The sequence below is a fragment of the Diabrotica virgifera genome, chromosome 3, assembly GCF_917563875.1.
Source record: "Diabrotica virgifera virgifera chromosome 3, PGI_DIABVI_V3a".
In the NCBI taxonomy this organism is placed as follows: Eukaryota; Metazoa; Arthropoda; class Insecta; order Coleoptera; family Chrysomelidae; genus Diabrotica; species Diabrotica virgifera.
In genome coordinates, this window is record NC_065445.1 from 177,273,330 (window position 1) to 177,291,833 (window position 18,504).

At 35.5% G+C, this 18,504-nt stretch overlaps 1 protein-coding gene across 1 annotated transcript; it reads right to left on the reverse strand.

Moving 5' to 3' along the window:
• Positions 1 to 1,346: 1,346 nt before the first annotated feature.
• Positions 1,347 to 4,450, reverse strand: LOC126881412 (zinc finger protein 26-like). The gene has a single exon (XM_050645677.1). It carries the CDS (start codon positions 4,302 to 4,304, stop codon positions 2,913 to 2,915), a length of 1,392 nt encoding a protein of 463 aa, XP_050501634.1. The 5' UTR covers positions 4,305 to 4,450; the 3' UTR covers positions 1,347 to 2,912.
• Positions 4,451 to 18,504: the final 14,054 nt, after the last annotated feature.

Genomic DNA, 18,504 nt, shown 5'->3' on the forward strand with positions numbered 1-18,504 from the left:
AGATAAAAGCACGAGGGGTACACCAAGCAAAAGCTGGAACACTAATTTAAACGAAATACTGGAGAAAAGAGGAACACCGTGGAAAGAAGCAAAAGTTTTAGCAGCAGATAGGAAGCAGTGGCGGAAATTTGCAGAGAGCAGCATATAACCTATGGGTATAAGAGGCAATCGATTATGTATGTATGTATTAATTATTAAAATACAGGTATATTTACTAATAAACGACAATACATTACATAAATATAATTGGAATTAAAATGCCCATGCGTTTGTCGTGGACTAAAACTCACTATATTAATTTTAATTAATATAATAGTAAGAATAGCGAAATGTATGTTTTGATCTATATTATAGAATTATATGTACACACATCTAAATCAAATGTAAGATTAAACAAAATAAAACAAATATAAAAAATAACTACTAAATCCACTGAAAAACTAGAATGAACACACAAATAAACATAGTTTAATAAACAATGGAAAAAATAACAAAACCAAAAAAAAAACAGAAACAAAAAACATCAAAAATAAAAAAACACTGAAAAATTATACACGCATTTATTTATGAAACCACTATATAGGTAGTCATAAATAAACGGTGCTAATACTTCAAGATATTAGGCGATAAACGACGCGAGAGACCAACAGCCGAATATTCCTAAAATAGATTTAATTGCATGCAGTGTTGCCCGATTTGCGGAATACCTATGCTATGTAAAAATATAAACATATATTCAGCGGAAGACCTACCATCGGAAATACCTACATTTCGTATACTGCAGTCAATATACGTAGAGCGGTGGCGCCGCCGCAACTCTCGGTCATGTCTCAAACTAAATTATACAAAATGTTAAAAAAACCATAATAAGTCGTCCCTCTAAAAAGTTGTAGAAAGGTGAAATATGATAAATTAAATCGATTTACATTGATTTCTTTCGCTCCTCCATATACTGTGGAGCTATGTCGGTCGGACGACCTAACATATGAAAAATGTCAATGAATGGAAGAGTGAAACATGGTGGGGTATATATATATATATATATATATATATATATATATATATATATATATATATATATATATATATATATATATATATATATATGTATATATATATACCAAAAAACTACCATCGTTTTTTATTACAGTCTACCCTGATGATGTAAACGATTCATTAAAGTTTACGAAAGCTTGGATCAAGTAAAAAGTGTTTTCTTTCACATAAAATTTGCTGAATTCCCCAAGAATACAACCTTGTTATATATATATATATATATATATATATATATATATATATATATATATATATATATATATATAAGTTGTAATGAGTTTTCCCCGAAATGTTCTTCATTTTTGGTTATTTCACGTTAAAGTATTCCATTTGGAATTTGACGAATATGAACCTATTTTTCATTAGCAATAACTCTGCTTTTACTAGGTGTAGAGACGTGATATATACACCATTTTTTTAAATTTTTTACAGGCTATATTTTTGCTAAGAATGTTTTTCGACAAAATACTTACTATTTGAGTTATTTGCGAAAAACCGTCTAAAAGCGTGGTTATTTTGTTGAAAAAATGAACATATTCACTGCCAAATAACTCGAAAAGTATTGACTTAGTGAAAAAACTCTATAAAACAAAAGTTACTTAAAATTAGCCAGTTTATCCATTTCCTGACTTTCTTTGGACGAATATTTTTTCACCCCAAGAGGGGGTGAAAACCACCCCAGGGCAAAAGCACATATCGGCACAATATCACTTTTTTTCCTTGACTTGTTAGCTATGTGTATGCCAAATGTCATGTCAATCCAAGCGGTTCTTTAAAATGTAGAGGTTTTGCAATATTTTACCGTTAAAGAACGGACTAACAGTGATGAGCGCGCTAATAACCGGCAAAATAGCACAAAAGATGGAAAACGTGTATTAAGTTGTGAGATAAAAAGAAATGAAACTAGTTGAGTTGGGAAATTTAGCGATATTAACCAATAAATTTACATTATATTGTTTCTCACCTTTACACGTATCAGAGGAGTATGTCAACTAAAACTGTCACTGTGACAGTGATAGTTGTCAAACTCGTGCGATACGTCTAAAGGTGGGAAACGTGGGATACGTCAATATAATGTAAATTTATACGCTCTGAGCTTCGCTGGTGTCGCTCCTAGCGGATTACTAATGCAACTTTCACCGGTAATTTTTAAATTTATTAATTGTTATCGTTTAACATTTACAACGCAAAAAGTAATTAAATTGTAATCGATTTTTTAAAGATTTTGCTAATCATTTTAACGTTCTATTAATGAAATATTAATTTCTTATTTCGGATACTTTCACAATTGTCGTGTAGATGGCGCTTAGATTAATTTATAATTACATATTACGAAATATTAAAAAAACTTAAATTCAGTATTTAAAACGTAAGTATATTTAAGGTAAAAATATACACCACAGCTTTGACGAACTAATATTATTTCTTATTAATGTTTTTAATTTCAATGTTTTAAATTAATCACTTTGACATTTATGTCAAATTTCCAGTAAAAGCTTACAGATTTGTCACTACTGGCGTTCGCGAATTTTTAATTATCCCCTCTACCTACGAGCTCATAGCCTATAGGCTAATGTCGCTAAACGTCTCAGCTCGATTAGTTTCATTTCTTTTTATCTCACAACTTAATACGGTTTCCATCTTTTGTGCTATTTTGCCGGTTATTATTTCGCTCATCACTGTATAACGGACTTTCGGCTTTAACGGACACCCCGCCCCCCAATTAGTCCTTTATATCGAAGTTTTACTGTAATAAAGTATTTCATTTTTTTATATGAAAATTTCTGATGTGAAAGTGTGTAGTTTAATCTTCGTTTTGATATACGGAGCTTCGAGCAAATATCACACTTAAAAAATTAGTTTCCTGTGTGATCAGTCATATGGGTTTGTAACATAGAACTTTGTGCGAAATCTTTGATGCAAACTTCACATTTGACTGGGTTTTCCCCCGTATGAGTTCTCATATGATTAGCTAATGATCTTTTGGTAACAAACTGTTTGCAGCAAATTTCACAGGAGAACGGTCCTCCTCTAGTGTGCATTTTCATATGGGTGTTTAAGACCGTCTTGGTAACAAAAATTTTACTGCAAATTTCACAAGAGAATGGTTTTTCCCCAGTGTGCGTTTTCATATGGTTCGTTAATATTGTTTTGGTAACAAACTCTTTGTTGCAAATTTCACATGTGAAAAGAACGTCTCTAGTATGCCATTTAATGTGTGCAGTTAACTCAGATTTCTTTGCAAACCGTTTGGGACAAAGTTCACAGGGGAACGGCCTATCTCCTGTATGCCTTCTCATATGTATTTTTAAGTTGTAATTTGTTAAAAATTGTTTAGGGCATATTTCACATGGGAAAAGCTCTTTCGTATGCATCCTCATATGTACTTTTAACGAAGAAGTGTTACCAAATCCTTTGGAGCAAACGTCACATTTGAAGGGTTTTTCTTCGGTATGTGTTGTCATATGAAATCTCAAGGAAGAATCTGTAGAAAATTGTTTTGAACAAATTTCGCATGTGAATTTTTGGAATGGCAAATGCACTGTCATGTGTCTTTTTAATCTACTACTTGATGCATACTTCTTAGGGCAAAATTTACATTCGAAGGGCATTACTTTAGTGTGTCGCTCTCTCATATGTACCTTTAAATTCGTGCTTGTTATATACGGTTTGGAGCAGATGTCACAGATGAAGGGTTTTTCTCCAGTGTGCACTCTCATATGCACTTTTAATGACGAGTTGTGCGAAAAATGTTTTGAACAAATTTCGCACTGAAAAGGTTTTTCGCCCCTATGCAATCTCATATGAACGTTGAAATAATGATTGTCTACAAATTGTTTGGAGCAGATCTCGCACGTGTAAGTTCTCCCAGTATGCCATCTTACATGTCGCGTTAAATTATTTTTCTTTAAAAATGTTTCGGAGCAAATCGCACATGTAAAACGTCTTTCTTTTTTCCCTCCACTGTGCCTTATCATATGCGCTTTGAGTTTGGAAATTCTTTCAAATTGTTTGGAGCATAGTTTACATGATAAAGTTTCTCCGGTGTGCCACCTCATATGTAATTTTAAAGAGTAATTTGAAAAATATTCTTTGGGGCAAAGTTCACACTTAAATGTTTCTCCAGTATGAGTCCTCATATGCGATTTTAGTGCAAAATTAGTTCTAAACCGTTTGAAACAAACTTCGCACGCCAAAGGTTTTTCTTCACCATCATGCCGTTTTTCTTCACCATCATGGCACTTCATATGTTTTCTTAAATTGCGCTCTAATAAATACGGTTTGGAGCAAATTTCACAAATGAATAAATTAACAACAGTTTTTATGTCCTCTCCTACGAAGCGTTTGTCCGACTTCAAATCACTGTTAGCATCATTGTGTATTTCTTCAGAGGATGAACCTAAAAGTATAATTACTCATTTTTTCATTTGCTGTCCATAATAAAGTAGGATTAGATTTAATAACACAAAATATACACATAATATGTGGTCTAGCAGAAACATACTGGAAAGATAAATGACATTTTAAAACAAAAGACTACACTAGCTACATAATCATGATTTGAAAACACATTTGAAATTCAATCTTTGATATATTTATTTACCGATCCCATCCAATGAGTTTTACAATTACCAGACTACACAACAAACATGAGTTCTCCGTATATCATAAACCTACCCATACTGACACAACTATACACAATTCATCATCCCATCCTACACAAAACAAATAAGCAGCATACCATAGCATGATACATAGACTGACAGAAATTCCCATGTCAAAAAATAACTTCGAGATAGAACTGAACATCATTAAACAAATAGCATTAAACAATGGCTATAACGAACAAACAATTAACAAAATTTTAAATCAAAAACTCCGTAAGAAAGCCCTGAAATTAGTCTATCCACCACCACAGAAAGAACCCAGTACCTTCTGCTCTATCACATATACTGGCAAGATAACAACAAAAATAGCCAGATACATAAAAAAGAAAGGAATAACACCAGCTTTCAGAACTAACAACAACTTTGTAATGATAGGCTGACGCACCGAACAAGCATCGACACTCGGAACCGTGCGATTCTCTCAAAACGCGCAGGTGCCCCCACTAAGTTCCACCTCTCCGAACCAACACCGCCAGAGAGATATTTAAGAGCATCGCAAGCGACGATCCGTCAGTCCTGAACGACCGTTCTGGGCTCCATAACCAGCCAAGCGAAGTGAGCGAGGCCGGCCGACCTGAGTCGCGACGTGCACCGTTCGTGAGGTGATTCGTAAACTCAGGCAGGCCAACTCGAGACGAGACGCACGGTGTACCGAAGTGAGGTAATGTGCGACTCGTAATTCAACGGAGGCAAGCGTAGTGAGCGAGCCCCGATAGATATAATATATTTGAACACCGCCGTTAATTTTGTTCTTCTGTTACAGACGCCCATCCGGAGGAGGACGAGATTGAATATTAAATTATTATTTTGCGTTATATTGTTTATAATTTAGAATTAATAGATTTGCTTTGTTTTCAACCTGTGTTTTACTGAGTCTGTCGTCCTGAAAGAACTACCCGTTACAACTTAAGCAAATATATTAAGAACAATAAGAGCCGAAAGAGAAAACAACTACAGAGTGGTGTTTACAAACCAACTTGTGGTGACTGTCCGAAAACTTACATCGGTCAAACTGGCAGAACCTTTGACAAACGGATAGCATGCCATTTTAAAAACAAAAGACTACACTAGCTACATCACCATGATTTGAAAACACATTTGAAATTGTGAAAACAATGAGTTTTACAATTACCAGACTACACAACAAACATGAGTTATCCGTATATAATAAACCTACCCATACTACGGTATGGGTAGGACAAACGGATCATCATCAACCCGTACGCGTCCACTGCTGGACATAGGTCTCCCTCAGCTCTTTCCATTCATCTCTATTTTGTGCGGCTTGCATCCAGTTACCGACAACATGTTTCAAATCATCGGCCCATCTGGTTAGTGGGCGTCCTCTGCTCCGTAGTGCTTCTTCTCGCGGCCTCCACTCGACAATACGTTTTGTCCATCGGTTGTCTGGCAATCTGGCGACGTGTCCTGCCCAATTCCACTTAAGCGACGCGATTTTTTCGACAGCGTCTGTTGTTTTTGTTCTACGGCGTATTTCTTCGTTTGGGATTCGGTCTCTCAGGGAGACACCCAACATCTGGCGCTCCATAGCCCTCTGAGTTACGCGAATCTTGTTCACTACCTTTTTTGTTAGTGTTAATGTTTCGGCTCCATAAGTGAGTACAGGCAACACACATTGGTCAAAGATTTTCCTTTTGAGGCATATGGGCAAGTCCGATTTAAATACATAGTTAAGTTTACCAAACGCTGCCCAGGCTAATCCTATGCGACGTGGGAGTTCGCACGTCTGGTTATCTCGTCCCAACCGAATTTCATGTCCTAAGTACTTATAAGATGTAGTCTGCTCAATATCCATTCCATCAACAACAATATTACGATTTAGCACCAGATTAGTCATTATTTGCGTCTTGTTGATATTAATCTTTAGTCCGACCTCTAAGGAAGCGTAATATAATTTGTTCAACATTATTATTGCATCATCCATACGATCGGCTATAAGGACAATGTCATCTGCGAATCTCAAATGACTGAGCTTCTCTCCATTTATATTGATACCATATTCGTTTAGATCTGCCTTCTTAAATGTGTGTTCTAAAAGGGTTGTGAACAGCTTTGGTGAGATGGTGTCTCCCTGCCGTACTCCTCGCTGTATACAGAATGTATTTGTTTGTTGTTCAGACAGTCTTACGCTAGCCGTTGCCGTTTGGTAGATATATTTGATCATGTTAATGTAGCGATGGTCTATTCGGCATTCTGTCAATGCTTTTAACATTTTCTGCTGGCTTATGGTATCAAATGCTTTCTCGTAGTCCACGAATATCAGTGCCAATGGTTTGTTGTATTCCGCAGACTTCTCTATTAGATTTTTTATTACCAGTAAGTGGTCGTTAGTGCTATATCCAGATCTAAATCCAGCTTGTTCTCTAGGTTGATAGAAGTCTAACTTAGCCTCCAGTCTTTTTTTGATAATTTTTGTGAAAAGTTTATATATGTGTGATAGCAAACTGATAGGACGGTAGTTTTTCAGATCTGTTATGTCACCCTTTTTGTGTAATAAAACAATGACTGCATTGTTCCATTGAGAAGGAGTTTTTCCTTGGTAAATGCATTGGGTGAAAAGTTTGGCCAAAGCCTGGATAATTTTATTTCCACCTTGTTTGATTGCTTCGATTACTATTCCGTCATCGCCAGGGGATTTATTATTTTTCATTTCTGAAAGTGCCTTTTTAACTTCATGTGGTGTTACTTCTGGCATTAATTCTGATCCCTGGTTTGTGATTTTGGGCAGGAGCTGATCTTGCCTTTCGTTGGTGCTCTCATACATTTCGCGATAAAACGATTCGACAACCTTGAGGATTTCGGCTTTATCCGTGGCAATGTTGCCATCTTTGTTTCTGATTTTGTACATATTTTTGTTACCGATGTTATTCGTATTACGCCTCAAAACTTTTAAACCTTTGTTTTCTTGAATTATGTGAGTTATTTCTCTTGTGTTGTTTTCTCTTATGTCTTTTCGGATTGATCGGTGGATATCTTTATTTAATTTCTTCAGTGTTGTGTAGTTGGAGTCGTATTTTTCCGTCAATTGTCTTCTTTTACTTATTAACTCTTTGGTATTTTGGCTTAATTTTTCTTTATGGGTCACGACAGTCGGGCAGCACTCCCTTTCTGTTTCTTTTAGTGCTTTCGTTATGACATTATTTGCTTGTTCAATGTCTTCTATGTCGTTTTCAAGGTCTTGTATACGTCTGGTTAGTACATCTTCATAGAGGTTGTTGTTTCCTGGGGGAATCCATTTCGTCTTTCGTGTTTTGAAGATCATCTTGGTTCTTTCGAAATTGACATTTAATCGTATCTTTGCTCGGATTAATCTGTGGTCGCTTCCTACCGAAAATTTGTTAAGTATTTCAATGTCTTTAATGATTTCTTTTCTGTTTGTTATGATAAAATCTATCTCATTTTTGACACTGCCATCTGGGCTTATCCATGTCCATTTACGCTGAGGCTTTTTATCGAAAAAAGAGTTCATCATGGATAAATTTTCCTGGTGTAAGAAATTAAGCAGTCTTTGTCCTCGTTCATTTCTGTCGCCATACCCATACTTGCCCATTGCTACTTCTGCATCATCTTGTTTGAAGCCAATTTTCGCATTAAAGTCGCCCATAATTATTGTATAATATGCTGGTGTAGTATGTAATGCTGTTTCTAGGTCATCATAAAATTTTTCAATTTCTTCATCGGAGTGGCTTGTCGTTGGAGCATATGCCTGGATTATCTTAAGGTTATATCTTGCATTTAGTTTGACAAACGGATAGCAGAACACAAAAGTGCTTTCAACAATAGAAAAACAGACACTTCTACATAAGCACTTCACCTTCTAGGTCATAATCATTCTTTTAATGAACAGTTTCAAATTCTGCATATTCAAAATAAAGGCCTTAAGCTATCTTTATTAGAATCTATGGAAATTAATAAATTGAAAAATACAGATATAATTCTGAATGACCAACTCGAGACAAACAGCTCCCCACTCCTCAACCTCTTCAGTTAAAGACTTTAAAAAGGCAAACCCATAGTAATCTAATTACATAGTCAATTCCCCAGAAGGGAAAGCCGAAGCATTCAGAAATTCGCTTCAAAACAATTTTCAAACTCCAGATAACCCGAACTTTGATCGCATATTTAAATTCAACACAGAATACATTGTAAATGTTACTCTCAACCACTACATTCCAGTCTATGATCCTATCATGGACCCCCTCACAAACAGGGAAACGGAGAGCTTTTGCCAAATCGGCAAAAACAGCGCTCCCGGACCTGATGGCATCAACCGAAGGTGCCTCAAAAAACTTCCAGAGAGTATCATTCCTCTTCTAACTAAAATATTCAATGCATGTCTCAAAAACAGCCACTTTCCTACTCCTTGGAAGGTGGCCAACACCATCATGATTTTGAAAAAAGGCAAACCCCCAACCGACGTGGAATCCTATAGACCAATTTCATTAATCAATACTCTGGGTAAAGTTCTTGAGCTAATCCTAAAAGAGAGGCTCAATGACTTTCTCGAAAACCACAATATCATACCAAAATTCCAATACGGATTCCAGTCAGGTAGATCTACTAAACATGCATTAATAGATTTCACTACCAAAGTTACTCAAACCATCAACGATGGTTCATTCGCCATAGCCACATTTCTGGATGTGCAGAAGGCTTTCGACCAGGTCTGGCACGACGGGCTTGTTCGGAAACTTCTGGACATCGGGCTACCATTGCAATTTACCAAAATTGTACACTCCTACCTCCACAACCGTACTGTCAGAGTTAAAATAGGCGATCAAAAGTCCACCCCCTTCACTCCACAAGCTGGAGTTCCCCAGGGTTCAGTCCTAGCACCGCTGTTGTACATCATCTACAACAGCGACATCACTAACCAAAATATCCCAGGTACTCGGCTGTTTCTCTATGCGGACGACACGACTCTGCTCTCAACAACCTCTCGATACAACCCAAGACTCCTCTTCAGAAGAGCCCAGGCTCTGTTGGACGGCGTCGGCGAATGGTGTTGTAAGTGGAGAGTCACGCTGAACGCGAACAAAACAACAACAATTGTATTTCGCGCCCCTTCTGTGTCAAATAGAATCATACGCAATGAAGACGACCAATATCCACTGAGACTGTTGGGAGAAAGGCTTGTTGTTAGCCCGACTGCGAACTATTTGGGAGTACTGTTCACCAGGACTCTCAACTGGGACGCAGATCTAAAGGCAACTTTAGATAGGGTAAGGAACAGGGCCAGACTTCTCAACGCTCTCTCGGGAAAAATTGGCAAGACACACAAGAAGACTCTCATTCACTCTTACAAGACCTTTATTCGACCCGTCATGGAGTACAAATCATGTATCTACTCTCTTTGTTCAAGACAAAAACAAGAGAGGTTGTTGAGAACAGAACGTAGAATCTTGCGTAGATGCAACTATGAGCACTGGCGATATCCCTCAAACGAAATCCATAACATCTCGAACACCCCCAAAATCACCGAGAGAATAAAATCTCTGAACAGGAACTTCACAATCAAAGTAATCAACGGCCCCCCTTCCGACACACAAGAATCTCTCAAATGTTTCTGTTCATCTTCCGGCCACGTACTCCACCGAAAGCCCAAACACAAAAAGATTCATGTACCGTCCGCTCTAATGCAAACATGCATTGACGAACTCCCGGTGGAGTACGAAAACATCCTTGAGGCTACCCCGTTAGCCTACCGTACCCACATGTAACACATCCTTTTCCCTACCCCGAACAGGGAGAAGTTGGTTTTTTGCGGTTTCCCAACTTCATTGCACAATTATACCTGTTCGTCCCAAGAAAATAGCCGCAACTATTTTCTCCACTCGAACGCTCACTGTCCACGCTGCGCTCAAAAGCCACCTCCTGACCGCCGACGAGGGACGCAGGCTTGCCTGTCGTTGTACAAAGGTTTCTAGGGAGATCGGTCTAGAGCAAAGCACGGACAGTACACGTAAATGTCTATGGAACCAACAACAATCCATCAAAACTTTCTTCTCTGTTGACTTTTAGCCTTCTGGACACCACCGTCCGGCATAACCAAGGAAAAACACCAGGACACGACACTTGCCCCAGTGCGGTTTTCGGACTGTTTGCTTTACTGCCAACACAATACATTCACTTCAAACCCTGAAGAGGACAAAATCCTAAACGGGGAAGCACATTGAACGCATTTCTTCTAAACATTATCTAGACAAGCAAATCAAACAATGTGGCTGGCTGTAATCTAAATCACTTGAGAAAGGCACTCTGCCGAAACAACTGTAGTCACATAGTTGTAATAAATTTTGTGGAAGCATAGAAAACAAACGTTTTCAGTGTTTTACTGTTAGATTTAATTGAAACGTTAAGAAATTATTTGTACCCAGTACTTTAAAATATTTGACATATCCTTGTCATACCTGGCAGAAGGTGTAGGTACTGTAGACTCTACTAAATTATGTTAAATAAACGTTTCTGGCTACTACCAGAGACGTGCGACACGGGATAGTGAATAGTTGATCCTTCCCAAATTCTACGCCACTGGCGGAATGGCTATTTTAGCAAATTTTTTCTATTCTTCGATACTTTCTAAATAAATAATATACTCTTTATACGTAACGATAAAGTCATTATTTTTCTAGATATTTAAAGATGAAGCGATACATTGGGCCATAGGATTGCATTTATTACAAAAGTAATATCAACAAAACAATGTTATTTATTGAAATTTCTTGATACAAATAGATGCATTTAACATGTAAGAGCAAGTTGTGGTTCTAAAAAGAACCCTTTTTGTGTGATAATCTAAATAAAAGAATAATTTTAACAAGACGAAAATATCAAAAAACACATTGTTGATTAACTAAACCTTTTATAACAAATGTTCAATGTGGCGCCCATTTACCTCAATAAGTTTATCAATTCATGTCAATAATAAAATAATCCATAGCATGGTAAAATCTATTTTCAAAAAGTATGTATTGAACCTAGATCGTATTATTGTACAAAAATTACAAGGTGATTCAGTGAAACGGTACGATTTGACAACGCTGCTGACGATAAAATAGAGGAGCTGCGGGTTTGCGATGTAAACGTTGTGAATCTAGACATCTAGAGAGTGGGAAGTTTAGTTATTATGAAGGCGTGTCTTGTGAACAAATCGCATTTGCTGTGAAAGCTTATTACAAAAATGGTGAAAGTTTTGAGCGTTATGGTATTATAATATCACCCTGTACAAAAGATGTTTAAAACTCATTCAAAGTCATTAATCCATGTAGTATCTGTTCTTGGATTCAATAACCGCAAGTAACATTGAATTGTCATGTTTTGTTATTATTTAAATGTGTATATAAACATTAACTCGGTCGAGAAAGATTATTATAAGTATTGATGTAGTTGGAAGGTATTCACGTATAGGATAGGTCAAGTTAATATTGTAAACAACTTATGTAGTGAATCATCGACTTCGAATTAAATATAATGTTATCGGAAAACCTGAGTTTTAATTAATTGGGACCAGAAGGCATAACATCACACTATTTAATACATGGCTGATCCTGCAGATTAGAGGAGGTCTTCTGAAAGGAGCAGAGATGGCGGCAACAAATTGGAAACGGAGACGGCGAAGATGGACAGGAAACCCAGTGAGCGACAGTGTAAAGACAAAGTGGAAATAAAATGTAAGTAAGAATGTCTATCTTTATTAAAAATGCTTCCCTCGTTTTATATTATTATTGAAAATTGAATATTTATCTTTTCTGATTTTTGAATAATTTATGAAGTATCGATTTTTTTTTTAGAATATCTATAAATTTTGAAATATGAAGTGATTTTTGAATTGAATATTTTTATAGAAGTTTATTATATATGCTATTATTGCATTTTGAATTTTTATTGAATTTATTTGAAAAATCTCTATCCGATTTCGATTTTTAGTACGGTTATTTTTGAATATTTTATGGAATATCGAATTTTTTTTCAAAAATTTCTATCGAATTTTGAGATATAAACTTATTTTGAATATTTTTATCTAACTTTTGCATATGCTATTTTTGAATTTTATTGAATTGTTGTCGAATACGTACACTATTATTGAATTTTTATTAGCCAGTTGTTTTTATTATTGATATTTATTGATTATATAGATACATTTTCATCGATTTTGTGTTAAATTTTGTATGAGATGAACCTGAATTAATATTTTTTTGAGTGATAAATGATATTTTTTTAATGAATAATGATTAGTGATGACATACGTTGATATAAGAGCTTTAAGACAAACATTGGTATAAGCAAGAGATATATTTTTAACGAACCGACCTGAAGAATCGAGATAAAGAATCTGGAGGACTATATAGATAAGAAGAAGAACTAACAATATTATAAGCTAAATATTATGAGGCAACTAGAGACAATAAGAAACCCACTGCTCTTGTCAAATTAGGAAGGTACTAATGATTTATAGAAGCTTGAACGCTTATTAGAGACCCACTCTGTGTTTTGAAGGGTACCTATTTTATTCATGATTATTCGTGAATAAACAACGGCCTCAAAGCAAGGGATTGAGGTTGTGATATTTTTAGAAGAATTTGAACCGCATAAAATACCTATTTCGTGTTTTGAGTTAACTATACCACCTAAATGGTGCGTACAGATCAGGGCGAAAATTCGGGTTAATATTGGCGGAGAACTAAGACATCCGAGTGAAACCTCTTTTATTAAGGTAAAACGAAGGTATCGGAGCTAGTATATGAAGTGATGATTATGATGTTATATGAAATGATATATGAGATAAATGATATATGATTGTTATATGAAATATGTATATGAAGATGAATTATGTACACTGTAGAAGTGTTATTATGTGGAGAAAATGAAGAAATATAGTTGTAGTACCAGACAAGAAGAAGAAGAGAAAAAAAAGATAATTTTTTTTATTAAAATATGTGGGAAAAATGAAAGAAGACACATAAAAATTGCAAGAAAAGAAGCAAAATTTAAGAAGATACTAAGCAAATAAGTAGCTAATCATTGAAATATGTCTAAGAATTAAAGCTGTAAAATTTTTTTTCTCTAAAGTAACGTAAATTATAAATAACTTATTTTTAAATGTAGATAATGAATTCAGGTTAAATTTTCGCGGAAAATGGAAGTGTTTGAATTAAGGATAGACAATATCTTACAATAAGTGTTAGTAAATAGTAAGCAAAGGGACACAAAAAGTGAAGTTTTTAGAGAGATTAAATCTTTATTATAGGTACAAGAGAGTTATTAGAAGTTTTTTTAGAGACACATTAGAAGTTTTTTAGAGAGATTACATTTTTATTATAGGTACAATATTTTAAAGTTAGTAAGACATATATAAATAAATCAAAAGAAGACTGAAATAGGAATTATTAATAGAGTAAAGGATACATTTTTTTTACTTATTCGAGTAATATTAGCTTAGCTTAGGACTTTTAGGTAGATACGAGATTTTTAGTTAGGTAGATTAGATTATTCCCCTGCTTATAGGAGATGCATATAGGCACTAAAAGACTATATTAAAAATCCTGATAGGTTTAGTCACTGTTTTTATGTGGACACTGTTTTGTGAATGGAGAAAAGACTAAAAAGCAAGACGGAACAGAAAGTGAATTAGTGATAATAATAAACAATTTTTAGGATTAAAAAAAACTCTGAAACGTACCATGTTACAGTTAGTTAGGAAATTTAATTTTTGAAAGTAGTATTAGGTAACCATAAACATTTTTGTAAAAGGGAAAGAGGAGCATCACATTTTAAAAATATGTAATTTTAACAAAACGGGGAGGTATGGTATTATAATATCTCCCTGTACAAAAGATGTTTAAAACTCATTCAAAGTCATTAATCCATGTAGTATCTGTTCTTGGATTCAATAACCGCAAGTAACATTGAATTGTCATGTTTTGTTATTATTTAAATGTGTATATAAACATTAACTCGGTCAAGAAAGATTATTATAAGTATTGATGTAGTTGGAAGGTATTCACGTATAGGATAGGTCAAGTTAATATTGTAAACAACTTATGTAGTGAATCATCGACTTCGAATTAAATATAATGTTATCGGAAAACCTGAGTTTTAATTAATTGGGACCAGAAGGCATAACATCACACTATTTAATACAGCGTGTACAACGAGCGTTTCGTTTACACTACCACTTGCCGCCTAACATGGCTACTAAGACTTGGTTTAGGAACTTTGAAAGTAGTGGTTTAATATCACAGAAAAGAGTAGCAGTATCAGAATTGCTCGCACACCACAGAATATTGAAGCGGTGCCAAATTCATTACATGGGAGTCGTAGCAGGGATCTTCGAGCACTCGCGTGTAATGAATTTGGCACCGCTTCAATATTCTGTGGTGTGCGAGCAGTTCTGACACTGCCAGCTCGTTTTTGTGATGTTGAACCACTAAGTTCAAAGTTCCTAACCCAAGTCTTGCAACTTGGTCTTGTGAACGGGGTGGCAAAAGGTAGTGTAAACGAAATGCTCGTTGTACACGCACAAAACTTTCACCATTTTTGTAATAAGCTTTCACAGCAAATGCGCGTTGTTCACAAAATCACGCCTCCACGATAACTAAACTTCCCACTCTCTGGATTCACAACGTTTACGTCGCAAGCCCGCGGCTCCTCTATTTTACCGTCAGCAGCGTTGTCAAATCGTACCGTTTCACTGAATCACCTTTATTTGATCTGACTTAACAAGTAAACAAAATTAAAAAAAAAAGAAAAATAATGTTTGCAATAGAGTGGTTTGTTAAATCTACCCAGTTCCTTTATGTATGATATAAAAAAAATAAATACATGTAAGATAATAGAATGTTTGTAGCTAGGCATTTAGTATACACATACTATATTTAAAAACTAAACATTGTCACACACTATCCCCGTGTTCGACCAATAGGTTTTAACGGTAGTGAGTAAATGTTTCTTTATTTTCCAGGATAAACATGTAAAATTAAAAAGTACTAACCTAACCTAAAATGTAATAATGTAAAACGTAGAATGTAAAATTAACATGTATGTATTTAATTCTTGTACTGTGAAATTAATAAACATTATTATTATATTATTAAGTAAAATCGACGCCTTCGAAATGTGGGTCTACACAAGAAATCTACGAGTGTGCTTAACAGAGCACAGAACTAACCTGTCAATTCATATAAACGACAAGCCCACACCCACAGCCCACCAGCCCACAAACTAAAGAGTAAACCGATCATACATACATTACTTCTTCCGCATAGCCGGAAAAACGGGGACGATGGAACTATTTGTAGCAGAAAGCCGAAGACCAAGAAGCCATCTCCAACACGATGGCCACATCAAATGAAGATTCGGGTGGGAAAATCTCTACATGTAGTCGTCAATATGGCACCGGATCGCAACCAATAGAGGCAGCAAGCTAACAATATTTACAGTGTCACCATCAAGGGATAGGGAGAAGATTTAAAATGATAAAACGTTTTCCTAAATCTTTGTGAGTGGGTCGTTTTTTCTAATGCGCAAGTTATGTGTGAGCCTTAAGATGGATTTATGTTAGGATGAGGACGACACAGCTGTCTTACGGGGTACGTTGAAGAATCTCCTGATATGAAAAGCATGGGCTACTTTATCCTACAACGGGACGGAGCGACAACGGGGACGTGCGCCGTCTATTGTTCTACGGTTCGTTTCATGCACGTCCCGTCCTAACATAAATCCGGTTTTATACTCCACTGTTTGATTACTTGAGTAAAATAGTAAGGTGTAGTAGGGAGTACGGACTCTCTCTCTCTCAATATCAAAAAGACCAAGTTTATGAAAATTAGTAAAAGCAACCATAATACTAACGAAATCTTGATAGTAGAGGGCCAGCAGATCGAAAGAGTAAAAAAAGTACACTTACCTAGGAACACTTATAACAGAAAATAATGACTACACTGCAGAAATAAAAGTCAGAATCGAAAAAGCACATTCTAATTTTATAAAAATGAAAAAGGTCCTATGTAGCAAAGATTTAACATTAGCTCTTAAAGTACGCCTAACAAAATGTTACGTCTACAGTGTTCTATACTATGGAGTTGAATCATGGACGTTAAATGTAGAGACAATGAGACGACTTAACGCCTTTGAAATGTGGACCTATAGAAGAATCATGAGGGTTTCCTGGGTAGATAGAGTTACAAACAATAAAGTACTGAGAAGAATAGGTAAAGAGAAGGAAGTTGAACTTATAATTAAAGAAAAGAAGCTACAGTATCTCGGACATGCGGGGCGAGAAGTATGGCATCCTACGACTCATAATGCAGGGAAAGATAGATGGCAGAAGAAGCATCGGAAGACGAATTTCATGGTTGAAGAACCTGAGAGAATGGTTTGGATGCAGCTCAAAACAACTATTTAGAGCTACTGCCTCAAAAATTAAAATAGCTATGACGATTGCCAACCTCCGTAGCGGAGATGGTACCTGAAGAAGAAGTTTGATTACTTTCATATATGTTTAAAAATTTTTAAAATTATAGCATTTAAAAAAAATTCTACACATTTAATCTTTTGAAAATATTAATTTTTAATAATTCTATTCCATTACATCAAAATCTTTGTAAAGACGGACCTGTATCCCGTTAGCAGTGTTCTCCCCGAAAAGTGCTCCGATTTTTGGTTATTTCACGTTGAAATATTCGATTTGGAATTTGACGAGTAAGAACCTAGTTTTCATAAGCTATAACTCTGCTTCTACTGGGTCTACAGACTGCATAAATACACCAATTTTTTAATTTTTTAAAAGCTATATCTTTGCTAAAAATATTTTTTTTTTGGTAAAATACTTACTTTTAGAGTTATTTGCGAAAAACCGTCTAAAAACGTGTTATTTTTTGTTGAAAAATGAACATATTCACCTGCAAATAACTCGAAATGTATTGACTTGATGAAAAACTCTATTGAACAAAAGTTGCTTAGAATTAGTGTGTTTATCCACTTCCGGACGTATTTTGACGGTATATTTTTTCACCCCCGAGAAGGGGTGGACTCAACCTTAGAGCAAAAACACATCGGCACAATATCACTTTTTTCTTTGACATGTTAGCTATGCGTATGCCAAATTTCATGTCAATCCAATCTTCTTTCAAATCCAAAGTTTCTTTGAAATCCGGAGGTTTTGCAATATATTATCGTGAGTGAGTGTACTTTAAGGCCCATCGATGGGTAGAAATTGAAAAAAAGCGTACCATACCAAAATAATTACCAGATTTTAAGTAAAATTTGCTTGCAAAATTGATTATCAAATTGAGGGAATGATTAGAACATGGAATATAAACATGGCTTTGAAGATAACTGCTTAATTTGCCTTGAAGTCGGTTGTATTTTCCTGATATTTGACAGAAGACAAAACAAAAAACTGAGTTTGATTGGAAATCATAAATTACCCATTCTCTTTTTTTGTCTCACTTAGCCCTATTTGATTTATTTAACATTTTACATTTTTTTAAATTACTGCTTAAATAATTCAATATTAATTAATGCATTTGAGCGGGATGCGGTCCCCATCAAGTGCCCGGGCCCTAGGCGGCCGCCTAGTCCGCCTAATGGTTAATCTGGCGCTGGCACAAAACAGGAATACATGGAGAAGACTGAGGGACACCTATATCTCCAACAGTGGAAAGATCCGGGTTGAATAATGATAATGACTCCCATTATGTTATGCAGCCAGAGTTGACCGCTTGTTGTTGCTGTACAACGCGCTACGGAAAAAAGTTTG